Source organism: Bactrocera tryoni, chromosome 3 (genome assembly GCF_016617805.1).
Source record: "Bactrocera tryoni isolate S06 chromosome 3, CSIRO_BtryS06_freeze2, whole genome shotgun sequence".
Classification (NCBI taxonomy): Eukaryota; Metazoa; Arthropoda; class Insecta; order Diptera; family Tephritidae; genus Bactrocera; species Bactrocera tryoni.
This window is the reverse complement of record NC_052501.1, coordinates 12,272,687-12,291,730: the sequence shown is the minus strand read 5'-3', so window position 1 is coordinate 12,291,730 and position 19,044 is coordinate 12,272,687. Positions and strand designations below refer to the sequence as shown.

The window sequence follows — 19,044 nt, the reverse complement described above, 5'->3', positions numbered from 1 at the left end:
AACAAGCAAAAATAGAATTAGAAATACACATACATATGTATACATGTTTATGTATGTATACATAGGTAACTGAATGTATATACAAAATGTGCTTTACATAACCCATACTTTGTAAGTAAAGGTTATTGCATTGGGTAATGCCCGGCGCGATATCGGTTACCATTATCAGCTAAAGAAGACACCCTAATCACTTAAGCTGCATTTGGCATTACGTAGAACAGTTTGTGGGTATGCATGTACCTATATATAAGTATATAATTTTTTTAATATATTTTATTTTATTTATTAATATTTTTTGTTGTTTGCCACTGGTTTTAACAGTGGTGATTTTGCTGCTGACGCTTATGCGCAATAAATTGCATGATCGCTTACTTAAGTTATTTTGATTTAGTTGTAGGCTTAACGGTAAAAATATTAATACCTGATAACGCATAAAACCCCCATAAATGCATGCTGTTGCACGATATTTACAACAATGCATGGCAATGTTTAGTTTTGTAATCAAATCAAGCTGCAACAAATCAAAACATGCAAACAAAAGCTTAGATAAATAACTAGATAAACACTCATGTATGTATACCATATACATATGTATATAAAAACCAAAAAACAAAAACGTTAACTACGATTGCACGAAAGCTACAATACCCTTCACAAATGCAAAAGACCGCTGCCCTGACAAGAACCCATTCCTAATTTCGTCCCCTCAAATTAAACAAATTTGCATACATGTTCTTGATTCCGATCGTTCAGTTTGTATGATAGCTATATGCTAGAGTGCTCCGATATCGCCGATACCGACAAATTAAAAGGTGATTTTTTAATTTATACTTCGCGTGTTTTTCGAATCGGTAATTTTCTTTCTTGTGCAAGTTGGTAGTACTGTTAGTGATATAGTATATGCTAAATTTCACGTCAAAATGTTCATTAGTATTTGACATACGCGTCGTTTTGTGAGGCTCTTAAAGTAAATTCTTCAATTTTTGCTATGTATGAATTTATTGAAAAAGTACGATAATTCACCATCTCATACTGCATTGGTTATTCGTGATCATTTCGCATTCGCCTGATTTACTTTCGTGTAACTTCTAGCTATTCAGCAAATTCACACGCTCACTCCGTTTTGACTCAATTGAGGATATAAAAGCTGAATCGATGAAGACTCTGATGGCCATCATGACGGAGGATTTTTCCAAATGCTAAGATGACTGGAAAATTCGTTGGCATAAGTGTATTGCAGCGAGGGACTACTTTGAAGGATATGAAATGGACAAAATTCACCTTTCAATTTGATCACAATAGTATGTATAATTTAAGAGGCCTCTGTCGTTTCTTTAGTCCAGAGTTTGTGGAAAAACTTGGTGAAATTATTGGTATCGATTCATATTTTACGACGAGAATGTTGAACCAGAATTAAGGTTCTGAAGCACACTGCTCTAAATGATATAAAAAATCTCTTGTCGATCACTTCAAACGTTGTATTGAGTCTAATGGAGTATATTTTCAATAAATAATATCCAAATCTACGTATTCGAATGTACACAGTGCCTGAAAACCTTTTGCTAGTTATGGAATAACTCGAAAAATATTTATTGGACTTACTTAAATTTTTCAGAGAATATTTTTAATACTCGTAATACTATCAGAAAATGTAAGAAAATATATATTATTGAAAGCTCTAACTATCCCGAGCCCCTTAAGCATTAAACACTAACCACAAACCGGAGTTTAGCAAAGAAAAATTTTTAATTTAATCAGTCATTATCTCCAATATTTCGGTATTTATCGTGATAGAAATCAATTCCACAATGAATTATTTGCAGAAAGAGTTAGAACAGTTGCACCAAATGTTGCTTGTTTTATACAAGAGTCTTTTAAGTCTTTTAAATAATAAAGCGGAAATGTGCTCAGAATTTCTTAAATCCATAACTACCCTCCCCTCATCCAAAAAATGTCTCAAAATGTAGTCAAGAGTTTCCGAAAAACACCAATTATTGTTCGTCATCAAAATCATTAATAATTTCTTTAGTCAACTGGCCTTTTCAGCTTCAGTTCAATACAATAAGATAATAATATAGAAACAAAAATAGCAACAAATCCAAATTAATGAAATGTACATACAAAAACAAAAGTATTTCACCAAAAAGGTGTATTGCTTTGTTTATCACATGATTAGCACTTCGCTTATTACGTATATACGATACTTTTGATGTAAGCAGTTAATATAAAATAATTAACTTGACTGAAAGGGAAAATACTGATTTATTTATCAATGGCATCGGTACGAAGCAAAACGAGTATTTATAGCAGTACAAATCGAATGTACTGTTATAAATTCACTTGAGCAACGAATTTCACTTGATTTATCATGCGTTAAGCTTGTAATCGCAAATATTTGCCATGAGTCAAATGACAATTTTAGGAAATATTTGTATGAGTCAAATATTTGCCGCATAGATAGATAGATATATGTATGTATAAGAATAGCTGTATAAATAAGATAAGGGTATAGCTTAGCGAAAATTAATTTCCAAGAACGCTATTATTGGGTATTTAGAGGTAATAAACAAGCTAAATTATATTTGAAAACAATTAGAAAAGCTAATTTTCTGTAAAAAACAAAACAAGAAAACACATTAACTTTCGCTGCATTGAAGTTATAACATAATAATAATATTATATCTTACGGCAACTACATATACATATGTATATATTACATATATGTATGTATTATTAATTCGAGAAAATGGAACGAGCCAACGGTTGGCATCCATTGGAAAATCTTTTGATAATACTTTCTAGCCACGTTGTTTGATATGAACCAACTCTCAAGTCCAATTAAGGGGTTTCGTGGGTTTACGGGTTTCAAAAAATCGATTTTTTTTATTACCTTATTGAAATCTACAACACCTCTAAACTATTTTACTAAATTTTCAAGTTGATCCTAGTAATAGTTTCGGAGGTACAGCTTTGAGAATTTGTGCGTTCGAGTCTAGCTAGGCTAAGTGTGCGAATCTGTGTTTTTGAAGCCGATTGGCAAGATTTCTCGAGAACTACTCAACCGATCTTCATGAAATTTTACACAGGTCTTTGATTTTAGATTGTTTTTACCCAAGGAAATCCATGTAAAATATTTTGTATGAAGATCTTTATATAAATTTTGACCGGTCAGGTATCTGAACAATTTTTTAAGTGATTGTACAGCTGCCTTGGAAAATCATCCACGCCAAATTTAGTGAAGAAATCTCGATCAAATCAAATAAAAAAATTTTCCATGCAAGACCATGGTCTTGATCGATCAGTTTGTATGGCACCTATATCCTATAATGTACCGATATCGGCAGTTCTGACAAATAAGCAGCTTATTGTGGAGAAAAGAACGTGAGTTCACATTGTTATCTCAAAAACTGAGTCACTGATTCGCGTATATGCAGATAGACATGCAGAGGGATAGGCAGGCATTGCCAAATCGTTTCAGCTAATAATAGTGACCTTTATAGGGTCTTCCAAAACTTCGTTCCTGCTGCTACGTGGCATACTGGTTAGGTAATAATAATCGACAAAAGTGATTCCGCAGGTTGTGTGAATGCTATTTAACTGAAGTTTTTGTTATTAATCTTAAAGAAATGCAGCGTAGCTGTATTGTAGCAATAAATACATATATTAACTTCACAATATTTTGTTGTTTTGTTGTTCACCAAAATTGAGGTTAGGTTAACTTTTAATTGGCATATTGTGGGTTTTTTATAACTAAAACGTGAAGACAGCAATTTTCACTGTCATTTGTAAAAAGTACCATCTAAGCACGGTTAGAGCTCAACATCACTAGGGTTACCTAATCTATCTAGAAGATGAAAGAGTTATTGGGCGCTAATTACATGAGGGTTTCCTTTATGTGAGCAGCGTGGGAAGGCAATGCAACTTTGCGCTCAATGTAAAACGCTACAAATTATGGTTACTTTACAAAATAAATTGATTCAAATGCGGATTAACTTCATATAATATATATCTCTATATACATACCGTTATATACTAAATCAAAGCATGTACATATATATTTATGACTAAGCACAGGATATGGCATAAAGCGCTGAAATTGTTTTTATTGTTTTGGTTTGTAGGGTGGGCGGTTTTCACAGGTACGCAGGCGGGTATACGTTTATACAAAAAGCTTTTAGACAATAAACCGATTAGTGACATAAAATACTTAAATACCCATTTTGTTAGTTTCTTTGTTGGCGATAAACCGATTTTGGCGCACATTTCTTAAGTTCAAAGTGAATATGTGAAGAAATGCTAATTAAAGTTTACAACTACACATTTTGAATTGGTGGTATTGCGGTGTATTACTATTGGTTACTAGAAAATAAGCATTAATAATATGTGCTAGTTGGGTAAATGAGACCACCTAAGTCTAGAATATTACTTTTATGAAAAATTTGATTTAAAAAATAGTTTTGAGTAAAATTTTTGCTTAAAAAAAAGACGAAGAATATGTTTTGTATTATATAATTACTTAAAAAAACTATTTTTAAACACTTTTTTAATCCACTTCACAATTGAAAATTTCAAAAATAGTAAATCCCTGAGCTAATATATTGAAAGTATTTATTTAAGTGTGCAAAATAGCAAGTATTGAAGTATTTTTTAAAATCAAAAGAATAAAATTTAGTTTTATACTTATTTCAAAAGTCAAATTTTATGCCAAGCTACTAAAATACATTGCACACTCACCTCATCAAGCGGACAACCGGTGGAGCGCAATACTGTATGCGATTGCAGAACGAGCAGTTTCAATAATTTATCCTTGATTTCACCGAAAGTTGACGGTTTGGAACGCAAAATGACTATACGAAGTGTAATAACCGAAGTCAACTCGCCGATAATATCACTGACGGGCACAACTGGATTATCGGAGATCATTTCCAAAGGTATGGGTTTCCAGTTCTTTATCATAATAGAACCTAAGCATACAAAATAATAAAAAAATGGAAATTTATTTATGCAGATACATATGTATGTATGTATGTGTAATACAAGTATACAAAACTAGAATATTCAGACTATGCAAATAACACTAATCAATCCACACTCACCTCTTGCCGTGTTAACCGCCTCCTGTGAGTAGCCCAGTCGTTGTAGCGCAGTTTGCACCAATTCCGACCAGGGCGTTGCCGCGGCCATAATCACATAACTGTCTGTCTCGATATTCGTACGCCGCTTCCATGGACTGCGCGAGTCGATGGCGAGCGAGGCTTGCAATGAATGCACCGATTCGACGACACAATGCAACGGTAGCGATTTCGCTGTAAGTAGAAATGGTGAAAGCGTTGTTTTAGTGTTAAAGACATTTAAAAAATTTGAAATAAGAGCACAAAAGTGAAGTTTTCAACAAAAACCGATGTAATTTACTTTTGTAAAAATATACGAGAAAATTTTGATTGAATAAACAAAAGCTTTCTTACGATATATTGAGCTCATTTGTATACTGATCTTCTTTAGTAGGTAAAAAAACACTGATATGTAATCCCAAAGTAAAGTACCTGAGCTCTGACGGCTGACAGTATGGGCAAGAGCTTATACGTTGCTTACAAATATTACATATCTTGTGTATTTTTACGATTATTCTGAAGGTTTCTGCAGAATATATTTCATTTTAGAAAACTTTGGAATAAAATTACCCTTTGACTTAGGTTAAACTTACTAAACTCACTTATTTAAAGTGTACATTTTATCTGCAAAACTCTCTTTTAATCACTTTGAAAGTATAACTATATGCTTTTGATCTTTTTTTGTTCACACGGACGTTTCATGCATCGTACAAACTCACTAAGAACATAACAAGTTGTAGAGGGGAGTCGACCAATTATTATACAGGGTGTATGCGACTCGTATTATGTTTATGCACATATATATTTTACATATATGTATGTATGTATACGCATATAATATAAAAACAAACAATAATTATAAAAACAAGTTTTTAATATGAATTTTATTCTTCAGAACTAAATATGTACTTTGCAAATTATGTTTCAACAACACTTAAAATATTCCAAATTTGCCTTAATAAAAAATGTATTTAAAATATCTGCTATATATTGCGTATGTATATTTACAAGGTTGTTGCTATTAACAACCTTCAAAAGAATTTCATTTGACATTTATCAATCAATAGGTGAATAAAAATGTGTCAGTTGTAAAATAGTTCAAATGTGAAACGACGCATAAAAATAATATTTATAAGAGAATTACAACACATTACACCGGGATCCCAAAAGGAGTCCCGTCTATATCCCGAATTTTCCGAAATTGAATTTCGTGGTATTCATTTACTTGAATTGATAAACAGTAATGCTTATAAGAGAATTGCAACACATTGTGCCGGGACCCCGAAAATAATTTCGAATATTTTCGGCATTTTTCGTATGCCAGGATCTCGAAAGGAGCCCAAATATTCCGAAATTGAATTTTATTCACAGGAATTGATAAAAAATAATTATTATAAGAGAATTGCTACACATTGCATTGCTAAACAATAATGTTCATGTACAACACATTGTGCTATGATCCTGAAAGTAGTCCCGTATATAATCCCGAATTTTACAACACATTGTGCCAGGATCCCGAAAGTAGTTGTGTATCCCGAATTTTCCAAAACTGAACCTCGTGGTATTTATTCACTTGAGTTGATAAACAGTAATGCTTATAAGAAAATTGCAACATATTGTGCCGGAGCCCGAATATAATCCCGGATGTAAACGGAATTTTTGGAAATTTAAGTTCGGAGCTTTTATTGAATTGAGTTGATAAGCAGTATTTGAAATGAGAAAAATACATATAATATGTTATGCCGGGATCCTGAAACCCATCCCGGAGGTTTTCGGGATTTTCCGAAATGTAAGTTCAGGGATTTCATTAAATTGAGTTGAGAAGCAGTAATTACTTTGGAGAAATTTATAAAACTTTATGCCGGGATCCCGAAACCCATCCCGGAGGTTTTCCAAAATTTAAATTCTGCTTTCATTCAATTGATTGGATAAGCGGTAGCTTTAATTGTTGAGTTGCATAAAATATAATCATAATCCTTTAACATTTGCTAAAAAAAATTCCTATTTTTTAATAAAAAAAAATCTTCGAATAGTATTATAATTATTTGTTAACGTGTTTATATGTCATTTATATGATTCTATTCGTATATATAATTTTTAGTTAAAGCGCAAATTTAAATAATTTCCTTACTTTAGGATTTCGATATTATATACATATGTATGTATGTACATATATACTATATTATTACACACACTATTTCTAACGAATTCCGAATTTTAAGCAATTAATATTCAACTCAACGTCTGCGTATACACTATTTATGAAAAAACAATAATTATTAAACTATTAACATTTGCACATACACGAGTACATACGCATTGCTTTGAATTGGTACGCTCCTACCTGTGTTCTTGCAAGCCTGCCATAAGTTTTGAGCCTCTTTGGCATCGTCAATCTTCAAAGCAGCGATCTCTAGCATTTTGTCTACGTATAAGGTAGTTGTTGGGAAGTTTCGAATTATAGCGCAAAAATGCGGCGATGCTCGACATGCCACTGATTAGATTTTTATGTGCTCAATGCTGTGCAATCCTTTGCATTGATTAACTTCATTTAATTTTAACTTTCTTTTTAGTGCTAAAATTATTGTGAAATGTTTTTTGTTGGCGACTCTGCAGTACATGCGAATTATAACAGCTATTCAGTGAGCACATAAATGGCTTGAATAGTTAAAAAACACACGCACAGGCTTAAGCTAAGAAAGGCCAATAAAAATTGCGCACAAAATCGGAAAAATTAAATCAACTGTTAACGGCAGCGAAAATCTTGCGACTAATCTGATTTTGACGGGAGATCGCAAAACAAATACCAAAAGTTTTGGGTTTAGTTACAAATTGAAGCACATATTTACATACTTACGAATATACCTACAAACGTCTAAAAAAAAATTTGTGGAAATTTTTAAATTTTGAAATTAATGCGCAATTTATAATAAAATGCGCAATAATATTTTTTAAAAAATGCGCATAAAAATAATATATGAAATATGAAAAAAATTCCGATTTATAGATACATATGTACATACATATGTTCCAAAAATCTTTCTCAAAATGCGTTTTACTTTTATTATTACAAATTCTCATATTCATAGATGGATTCCGCGTACAAGTAAGCACGGTGTTCTAATGTCACATTGCAAATTATAGAAATAATCAAATTAAATAAATTTGCTATCACAGGCGCAGCCAAAATAATATTACGTTGATTATTACATCACATTTATGCCAAATCGCTTTAGCTTTCCCTAGAGCCCAGTAAAAAATTAATACTCATTTGAGAAGAAAGCATTACGCTTAATGGAATAGCTATCTTTCATATTAGCGCTGCTTAGCTGTAAACGCCCACCCGCCCACATCACCTTAATGACCTTATCAGCGAAACGTTGTTCACGCATAAATAAATCCTGTGACAACTGCTCAGCGCCCACAAGCTAAACAGCAAAAAAGTTATTGTAACAAAAAAATATTACAACAAAAACAATACTACAACAAAAAAACGATATTACAAAAAAAAATATTTCAACAAAAACGATATTACAAAAAAAGTATAAAAAAAAATCAAAAACAGCATCAGTGAACTTATCGGCAGCACATTGCCGTTAAAGCCACTTCTTTCCGGCACAAATACAAACGCAGCCAATTGCAACGGCTAACGATAAACCACTGCTAAACCACCCCCTCACAATTGCTTCGTACAATTTTTTTTTATTGACAGCTAGACGCGTGCCGACTTCGTTGCAGTGGCTTAAGTTAAAGACGAGCGTGCGCTTCCGCGAGTGCTTGGGTGTATGCGTGTATACGTGTGTAACTGTGTATTTAAGTATGAATTTCATTTCAAATTGTCTTGAGCTGATACCGAGCCGATGCGATTTACTTTCTCTGGCTTTCAATTATTGCCTGTTGTTGTTGTTGCGGCGTTCTTTGATTTATCTGTCCTTCTGTGGCAACAGCTTCATTATTTTCATATTATTACGTGCTGTGCGCTTGCTTGTCCCTAGTATTAAATCCTCGTGCAGCTGATTGCGGATTGTACTTTGTGTTCCTGTTTAATAAATCCACAGCCACTTAATATCGACTGGTGGCTGTTTGAGGCCGTTAAGGAGCGTGTATTGAATTTGGTGCTTGTTATCTGTTTTTTTGGTTGCTACAAATTGAATAGATGGCATTACAGAACGGTGTTTCTGGAGGGAATTTGGATTTATCATATTACTTGGAGTAGAATAGGTATGCCAATAGACTATGGGATATGAGTGGTACACTATTTAAGATATGAGTGGATTTATTTTAATATTAATAAATAAATAATTTTATTTTTTTAAGAAACGCATGTGATATATCTTGTCACTAAAAATAAAATAGAAAATCGCTGTCAGATATAATAACCAATATATAACCATTTTATAACCAAAACTCAAAATTTGTTTCAATATGAATGGTTTCTATTATAACATTTTTCCATCGCCTGTAAACTTATGAAAAGGGATGTTGCGTTATTCTGGATTTTAGGTGACGATATGTACTACGATATATTGCGAATAAACTGCATGTAAACGATGGACTACAGCTTGCATTATTATCCAAAAATTTGTTTTCTAATACTCTTAAATTTTAATAATTACTGCTGAAATTAATTGTAAACTCAAGACTTAAAGTCCAAAAATATATACATAAATACTTTTCACAAAACATAATAATATAATTCTGTAATTGCCTGCAATTATGCACAAAGGAAAAGCTTATATTGAGCTTCAATCCAAAAACTCATGTGTACATACACACATGTACACCGCTCCCGCCACTCACTTGTGATAGCTCATTATGGAAATAATGGTTATTTTTCTTCACTTAAGTCGCGCTAATTCCAGCGCATGCATACGCACGCACACACTTTCACTCTTTTATACGCAAATGCGAAAGCGCTGACCGTTCATCCAAACGCACTTTTGCCAACGAACAACAAATAAGGACATAATCCATTGCGCCGTCAATTCAATCGGCCATATTCTCCTTGCTTTGTATGTTTGGTATGTGTGTATGTATATTATGCTCGCGGCATCGGCCAAAAAATCGCAAACCCATTTTGCCTATGAGCGTTTCAAACATACTTACATGTACATATATGTACATATGTGCGTTATTCTTCCGAAACGTGGAAATGCGTACGCATATTCACGCGTGTACTGCGTAGCCGCTGAGTGGCTGCGTGAAATCCGCTTTTGTTTTAACCTCAAATCATGGTCGAGGATAATGGATTTAATGAGTTTATTATTGGTGGCCGACGCGGTGCGGTGCGGTATGGCATTTGGGTGGCCTAACGGTTGGCGTTTGAAGCATATGAATCTGTGCCCGTAGTGATTAGCAAGGCGGTATGAATGCTTTTGTAGGTGTGTAACGGTGAAGCAGCGCGTACGCTAATAACTTCTGGTTAAAATGCAAATGCTCCTCATATATAGCTCTAATACATATGCCCATATGGATAGAGTATAGTTTAGATTTGGTAATACAATTCTGGATTTAAAAGAAGCCATCGAATGTTTTTTTGGGATACAAGCCTTACTGACAGACAGAGGGAGAGACAGTCGGACAGAGATGAAAAAATCGACTCAGCGCGTCACGCTGATTACTTATTCCTAGTATATAGGGTGTCCTATGCTTCCTTCTGGTTGTTATATACTTCATGGAAAAAATTCAAATATCTTGTTCACGGTAAAAAAAAATTGTGATTATAAATAATTTATATATGTTTATTATATAATATATTGTTGTGTTCATATAATCCAGAATCTGCGGCGAATACTTTCCTTGCTGGGTATACATACTCAGTTATATTCGTAACATGGCATGTACATATGTTTGCATAAACACGTCTATCAAATATATTTGTACCTGTATGTGGATTGTTTAGTGTGCCTGTGTGCGTTCTACAGAGTGCATTACCGTAATAACATGACAAAAACATCACCATAGCAGCAGCAGTAAAGAGCACAAACAATAATAACAACAAAAATTGCAATAACTTTGCACACATTTGGTCAACAATAGCCTGTAGCTGTAGCAACAACAATAAACACCAAAACATGCCTACCAATGCACATACCAAGCATAAACTTACACACACACCCACACACATACAAAACAAGAGTAAAAGCTTGCCAGCGGTCACTTTTGTTTTGAAAAAAATTACAATAAGGTATAAACGCGAAATATGCCGCGAGCGTGTTGTCGACGTATTATTGGTCAGTAGCTTTACCTAACTAACCGCCACTGCGCCCACACAACCCTCTCAACGCTTCACTAGTTCATATGGTGGCGATTATGTTTATGTGAGCGGTGTTGGGTTGCCCGCATTTACGCATAGTTGGGTGAAACTGGTACATAAGTTCAAATTTGTGGTGGTTTCGGCCTATTTGCTGTTTAATATGACTGCTGTGGCTGACCACCCATCATAGTGCAAGCATTGTGCCCAATATGCTAATGTTAGCAAATGAGTACATCTATTGTGTTGCTGTGGTATGTCTGTAGCATATATGTATTTGTAACGGTAGCAAGGATGTCGTAATTATCTCATAAAGTGCCCGTTGGTCGAAAATTTCATATATTTAACATTTCTTAAGCATAAAAGTTATTATAATGCTATTTGAATTTAAAGGTTTTCTTATAATTCTAATATTTTCAAGTTGGGGCTGTAAGTTCAAAATTTCCAATATACAAATACTTATTTTAGACTGTAATTCCAAAATTTCCAATATATTTATTTAAAAATAATTCAACGACTGACCAATAGTAAATAAATATACATTTTTGAATATTTGAAAGAATTATTTATGAAAGTAAGATTTAGTATGGTGAAGACTTAAAAATACGATTTAATGTAATCTTTAAAATTTTATATTCAATTAATGTTACAACTGAACAATTTTTTTGATAGAAATTATACCATAAAAGGGAACTTAATACCTACTATAAATGTTCCACAGAAATATTTTCTTTAGCATTTCAATGTCAGTTAGCAGCGCTCTGTTAACAATATAAAAGAGAAAATACGCCATAATTTAAACGTTTTCTCCGATAAAGCCGAAAATGTGAGCTTAACTGGTGAAACTGTGTGTAGTGCTTATGGTCGTGGTATTGAATCGGCCAGTCATACGAAATTTTAGTCCAGTCGGTAATTATCGACGAATTTGAATTATAATTCAAGCATTGTTTTCTTAGCCAATCAGTTGATTATTGTACAAAAAACTATCATTTTAACTAAGTTTGGATACAAAAAGAAGTTTGTTTTACTACACATTTTTTGATATTGGTATAAAGTCATCTACGTCAGTTTAACGCCAGCCCACACATCGATAGTGACTCCCCATGAGCTGTGGGACCTCGGTCGGGAGGTACTTTTGGACCTAGCTTAAGGGGTTACATGGGTTTACGGGTTTCTAAAAATCGATTTTGTCTATGAGATACAATTCAAGCCTTTAAGGACGAAGGATTTTTTTTCGATTACAATTATTTGAAAAAGAAATTTCGCGAAATTTTCATTGAAATTTAAATTTTTTTGTAAAAATGTCTGCCAAAAATCCAATTTTCAGCAGTTTTTCCCTCGTCCAAGTTCTAAGTTAAAGTTTTTAACCAAAACACTTATTTTTTCACTTTAGATGATCCAGGAAGGAGTCGACCTGCCAACGCGGGCCAACAGATTGTTTTCAAACTGACAGCTCATAGAAAAGGCCAGTTGAGAAAATCAAAAACCTCAACCGATTATGTACCGAACATCGAAATAATCACAAGGAGAAAACGTTATCACTATTCTTTCAAGCAATTAAAAGCTTAAAATTAACATAAAGCCTAAAAATTGTAAAAGGCATATATAGAAGCCTCTATTGTTGTTCAAATAAAACACGATTTTTAAATCGTAGAGGCGAAAAAAGTTTTATTTTTACGAAGCGCTGTGTCAAAGCAGAGCTTTATCAATGCGCTGAATCTTCGTCAGACACCGCCAAATAATAGTGAGTTTATACAAATATATATTTACTACATAACATGTATGAAGATTGCTTTTATTTCATATCAAAAACTGCAAACACACATACATACATGCTTACTGCGATATTATTATTGGTAATACCGCCACAATTGTCAATCGCAATTGGTTAACAACTGCTATGGCTCGTCTGCAGTGGATGCAACAACAAGAACAAAAAGATTTCCACGAGCCGTACAAAAACGATTGCAGCACAGTGTTGATTTAAATATGAATGATAAAGTGAACGCAGTATTTATGTGAAAGAGTGCTTACATATGCATTTACCTATATTTATACATATATACATATGTATATATATAATACAAGTATATTTGTATATGTAATGCAGATATATGCACATATTACTGATTTACTTTTGTTGGAGCATTGGGTGTTGCTGATTCTTTGGCGCTTGACGCTGATGGCGTGGCACTGCTAATGAGCTTAACGCACGTAATACTATTATTAATTATTCCAATTATTAAATGTTTAACCGACAAAAATCCAATTGTACAGCGCGCGTATGAGCTGCGGTAATATTGTGAAAAAGTGCCAAATAGATTTTAAGTGGCCGAAATTATGAACGCACGCACTTTCAACAGACACACGCACGCATGTACGCATATGTACACACACACTCACACGCTTTTTGCTGCTAACTGCAGTAAGTGCATGCTCTGCGCTATTTTTTTATACGCAAATTTTCCATATTTCATTCGCATTGATAATAAAACAAGCTGCCGCGAAATATGTTAATTGAAAATCACTTTTTCCATTATATCAATTTTGATGATGCGTTTGCACAATATGTATTTAACATGTGTGCGTATTTTATTCTGTTTATGGTATGTTTGTACTATACACATACATACATAGTTGAAGTGTACATGTATCTGCTTAAAATTGCATTTCATTCAGTTATATTTTTGTTCGAAATAATTATTGTTGTAGAAGTGTTTAAACTTCCTTATGGTGAGCGTTGTGTGCTACCTTAGCATATGCTGGTTAAAAATGGCGTGCGCTGGTGCGTATGAGTAATGTTTAATGCTGGGTTAATGTGTAGTAAGAACCTTTGTGCATATGTAGACATTATGATAGTTAAAAATTAAAAAAATAATCATGTAATTTGTGAAAGTTAAGGGAGTGATCTTATGTACGTATATATCTTACTCTGTTTCACTGATTTACTGGTCAACTGGTTATAGGTTGCATTTAACAAAACATTTTTAGTAAATATTTCAAAAAATTTTAATTTTGAAATGAAAAATTAGAAATAAAATTTTCTAAATCTAAAATTAACTTTAAATTTAAGGTCAAGTTTAAAAATTAAGTTAAATAACTTTTTGGTTCCTTATAATTTAATTTGAATTGAGATATTGGAAATAAAAATTTAAAAATTTTCGAAACCAAGATCCAGTTTAAGAATTTTCATACAAAATTTAAATTAAATAAGATTTTGGTTACTTAAAATTTAATTTGAATTGAGAAATTTGAAATACAATTTTCAAAATTTTGAAAACTCAAAATAACTTTAAATTAACGTTTGTTCCAGTTTAAAATTTTTCTATAAAAAATTTAAAAGTTAAAAAGTTCAGTTAAATAATATTTTGGTCAATTAAAATTGAATTCGAATTGAGAAATTAAAAAATAAAAATTTCAAAAATGCGAAAAATAAAATTATTTTCTAATTTAAGTTTTAGTTTTAAAATTATCATAAAAAATTTAAAGTCAATAATTTAAATTAAATAATATTTTGGACACTTTCAATTCAATTCGAATTGAGAAATTTGAAATAAAATTTTCAAGAGCTCAAAATAACTTTAAATTTAAGTTCCAGCTTTAAATTTAAAGTGAAAAATTTCCAGGTTATAAATGTTTCGAGAATTTGATTATAGTTGAAATCTAGTTTTTTTATATTTCTAACAAAAAAATCACTTAATTCTCGTAAATTCATCATTTGTTTTATCCTACTTTAAAGCACACTTAAAAAACTAAGCGTAACGGTATTATTTAACCCGAAAGCGCCTAATCATTATCGTTATTGCTTATTATAATAATTTAAATTATTTATTGTAAAGCTTTCAAATGCTATGCATATTTGTATGTACAAACATATGTGTGCGTGCATTTGAACCACAGAAATAAAATATTGCTTATTATTATAATTAGCGGATATTTTGGCAAAAGTGATAATTAAAATATGAATAATATGTAAACCGATTAGTATTTAACTTGAAAAGCTTTTCAGAATTAATACAAACACATGCATATGTTTGTATGTATATTAAGTAGTATTTAGTATTTATGTGTATTTTTTATTAATTCATAAATATTAGCATAGTATATGGTATTGCCGTTGAGTTTGTATAGCAGCGGAGCTAACTTGGCATAAACTATGTGCGTTTGTATTCATAAATCATAAAACTGAATTATTAACAAGCCAAAAACAATATTTTGCTGTGTGCGCCATTACAATTATACGTTAAGTATATTGAATAAGCAACTAAGTGTGTATGTATGTGTTAATTACTAGAGATTAGTACAAATGCAAGCCATAAAATTCACACCAAAGTATTGACATCTCTGTGCTCCATATTTGTTTTAAAAGTTATAGCATTATCTCTCTCCCTTTAACAAAAGTTGATGTCATTTGATTGGTGATGGAAAATTATGCCGAAAGGCCTAAATTAGTTGCTAATTATTGCTATTTTGAGATGCTTGAAGTAATTCAAATGCGTAAAGTGATATTTTATAACAATTTTTTTAATAGTTTACATATGTGGAGAATATTCGAATTATTTTAAGGGAGGGACTAGGGTTTCAGAGTAAAAAAATTCTGGTTTTGCGAATTTATTTCTTAAATATGGATTGAGTAATTTTATTCGGACCTTTTGTATATTAATGAGCACACTTTTGGCAATATAAAGTAATTTTTCATGCAGATGAAGCGTAAGCCGGTAACAGAGCTTCCCCCAGAATGACTTGGAAAAAAACAATTTGCGGTGTTCACCATAACTCGGCTGGAAATTATCCGAAAATAAAAAAAAGAAAAATTAGTCAAACTATAATGAAGTCTTCCCCTCAATCTTCTCTGATAATTTTTTTTCATTTAAAAAGTCCGCAATTTTGTGGGTGTAAAATACCCTTAATGTGACAAAATTTTTTTACTAATTTTATTGTCTTTTTCTCTTATTAATGTCAAAACCTAAATTTCAAATAAACCGATTTCTTTCAAACTGAGTACACATTTTCTTTATATGACCTTTATGGTGAGAAAAAAAATTAGATTTTATGTTGTTACTATCTTTAAAATATTCTAAAATTTTAAATATACTAAAAAATTATTTTTGATGTGAAATTTTGACTGAAATCTATAACTTTTTTGATTTTCAGATGACTCATTTTTACTCTCCACTCGATTAAACTCTAACAAGGTGAAATTTAATTGTCTTCTTTGATAGTTTTGTGAGTCTAGAAATATGTATATCAATTGATAAAGGATATTTATAGCAATGGCTCAAATTGAGACCTCTACACAGGAATACCCCACTAAGGCCCTTAAGGTACGAATAATGTAAATATAATTATTTTTCATATTAAATGCTTGACATAAAATCTAACTGCATGTAATGCAAATTGATTCATTTTTTTTCTAAAGTGAAATTTTGCTACTTATAAAAAATAAAGACATTAGCTATAAAAAAAATATTTCTATATACTGAAAATAGTTGTGAACTCAGTTAAGTATAACACCAACATCTCCATATCAACTTTTAAGTAGTAGTACCTAAACACACACATCCTTTTTAAGAAATTGACCACTTGACCTAAGAAATTTCCAAGCAACGCCTAAAAGATGCCACAAATACGCCAGCATTCGCTTAAGCTAAGCTGATACAGTACAGAAATAAGCAACGAAATGCCTTCACCACTTGGTATGTGTGTTTGCATTTACGCAAAGAAAAGTGGCTGGCCGTTGTATGCTTTAATCTCCGCACAACAACGGACCTTCAAGTAGTGCCACTGCGCGTCATTAGAAAACTGCTCTTAGCTTTGGTCTTGTGTTTTGGTGGAGGTAGAGGTGAAGGTTGAAAGTGCAGGATTAATTGTCAGGGGTTGGTCAAGTTAATAACGGTATATTCTTAAATACTAAAGAGAGCAAACAGTGTTGTATACGCATATATACATAAGATATGTACGGGTGTTTAAGTGTGTTTGTATGTGTTTGTATGAAACACCTCAAGCCATTAAGTAAGACAGTTTTTATTGTTGTGGAAAATTTGTTTATTGTTTATTTATGAACAACTTAAGCAGCAAATGCGAGGAGCAAAGCACTTGTGAGACTTTGCGAGCGTCTTCAACTATTTCAAGGGTATAGTTTACTTTATTGGCAGTTGATTGCATAAAAAATATTAAGAACTTACATACATATATGCTTAACAATTTACTTATCAGTGGTTGAGCAGTAGGAAATTAACGCAACTGACCGGATATTAAACATAAAATCCTAAGACGTTATAATAATGGAACCCACGAGAACTGAGTTGAGTTTGTGTTGAGGAGGAATGCTTGAGAAACTAATAATAGTTTGCACTGTTGATAGATATACGCACATAGGTTGGTTTATCTTTTTGTTTGCTGACGAGTGGGCAGTTGGCTTGGGTCACTTGGTGATTAGAAACTAAAGTCAAAATAGTGAGTAACTTTAGGCAGCATTTGCCTAATGGCTTAGTTTCTTAATTTTCTAAATAACGTACTTATCGGCCAGAAACACTATGAATAATGCCGAAGCGAACACATACATTAATATGAAATTACTGTACGCTTTGTTGTTGCACATATGTGTGTGTGTCTTTCTAACTGTTTTGGCATTTGCGTAAGCTTTTCTTACCCACATCAAAATCGCTTGACTTTTTTCTCGCATGAAAATTTTCTGTTACCCATTGAGGCATAAACTTAAACACTTTATAATTTCTTTGGTTTTAAATTTCTTAGACTTTTGTTTGACGCTTTGTCCTACGCAGCAGCATAAATCCTTGATATTTCCTTGTTTTATAACATTTTATTTTATTTTTGGTGTTACTTTTTGCTTTGCTGCAACTTCATTTTCGGCAGCGACTTAATTCATGCATTTTAATTTATAATTCCTCGGCTTAAAATTGTTGCCGCTCAGGACCGCCCGCAGCGGTTATGATCGAAGACAAGTTGATGCGTACATATGTATATACTATGTGTGCGTTCTTATGTTGTACACTTGGCTCTTCTTGTGCAATTCTTACAATGGCATTATTGTTGTTGCTGTTGTTTGCCAATGGCGCATACATTATTTTACACTTTTAATAGTTCTTGTTTGTCTCATCAGCACCTCCTCGAAGCGCCTCATATGCTGCGCTTTATTGTTGCCTTTTGTTGTTGTTGTTTTATGCCAACTTGCTGTGCAATAATCGCTGCATTTGAATGAATGCTGCCAACAAATTTCATTGTTGCTTTGCATTGTTGTTGTGCTTATACTTTCTTGCCTGACAGCGTACAAAGTGAAATTAAAAGTCCTTATTGGCTTAGAGCATAGCTTTGTGTATATGTGTGCGTGTGTATGTGCACTGGCAAGAAAGTTGAAAGAAACTATAAAATCCTTGTAAGTTCATGCGTATTAAGCTGCCGCATCTGAACTTACCGCTCGGGCTTCGGCTTCAGCTGTTGACGTCCTTCCAGCTTTGAACTTGCCAAACAAACTCACGTACACATATTCAATATATCGCTTGCTTGTGTGTATAACATGTTTGCAAGCATATTAATACTTGTAGGAATATGTGCAAAGTTGTCAAGCTTAACACCAAAGTTGTGTATTTTGTTGTTTATTATTTGCGCCTAGAAATCCCACAACCAGAAACAATGTATTGCTGCTTTGCTTATCAATGT

The 19,044-nt window shown here is 32.6% G+C and overlaps 1 protein-coding gene across 1 annotated transcript in view; it reads right to left on the bottom strand.

The window, feature by feature from the left end:
• The window catches only part of LOC120772288, a 150,819-nt gene that overhangs the window by 4,160 nt on the left and 127,615 nt on the right, over positions 1 to 19,044 (bottom strand). Inside the window, exons 3-4 of the mRNA XM_040100798.1 lie at positions 5,097 to 5,306; positions 4,735 to 4,964 (exon numbers count right to left, since the gene is read on the bottom strand). Of these exons, the coding sequence (XP_039956732.1) occupies positions 4,735 to 4,964; positions 5,097 to 5,306 (440 nt within the window). The remainder of the gene's footprint in view (positions 1 to 4,734; positions 4,965 to 5,096; positions 5,307 to 19,044) is intronic.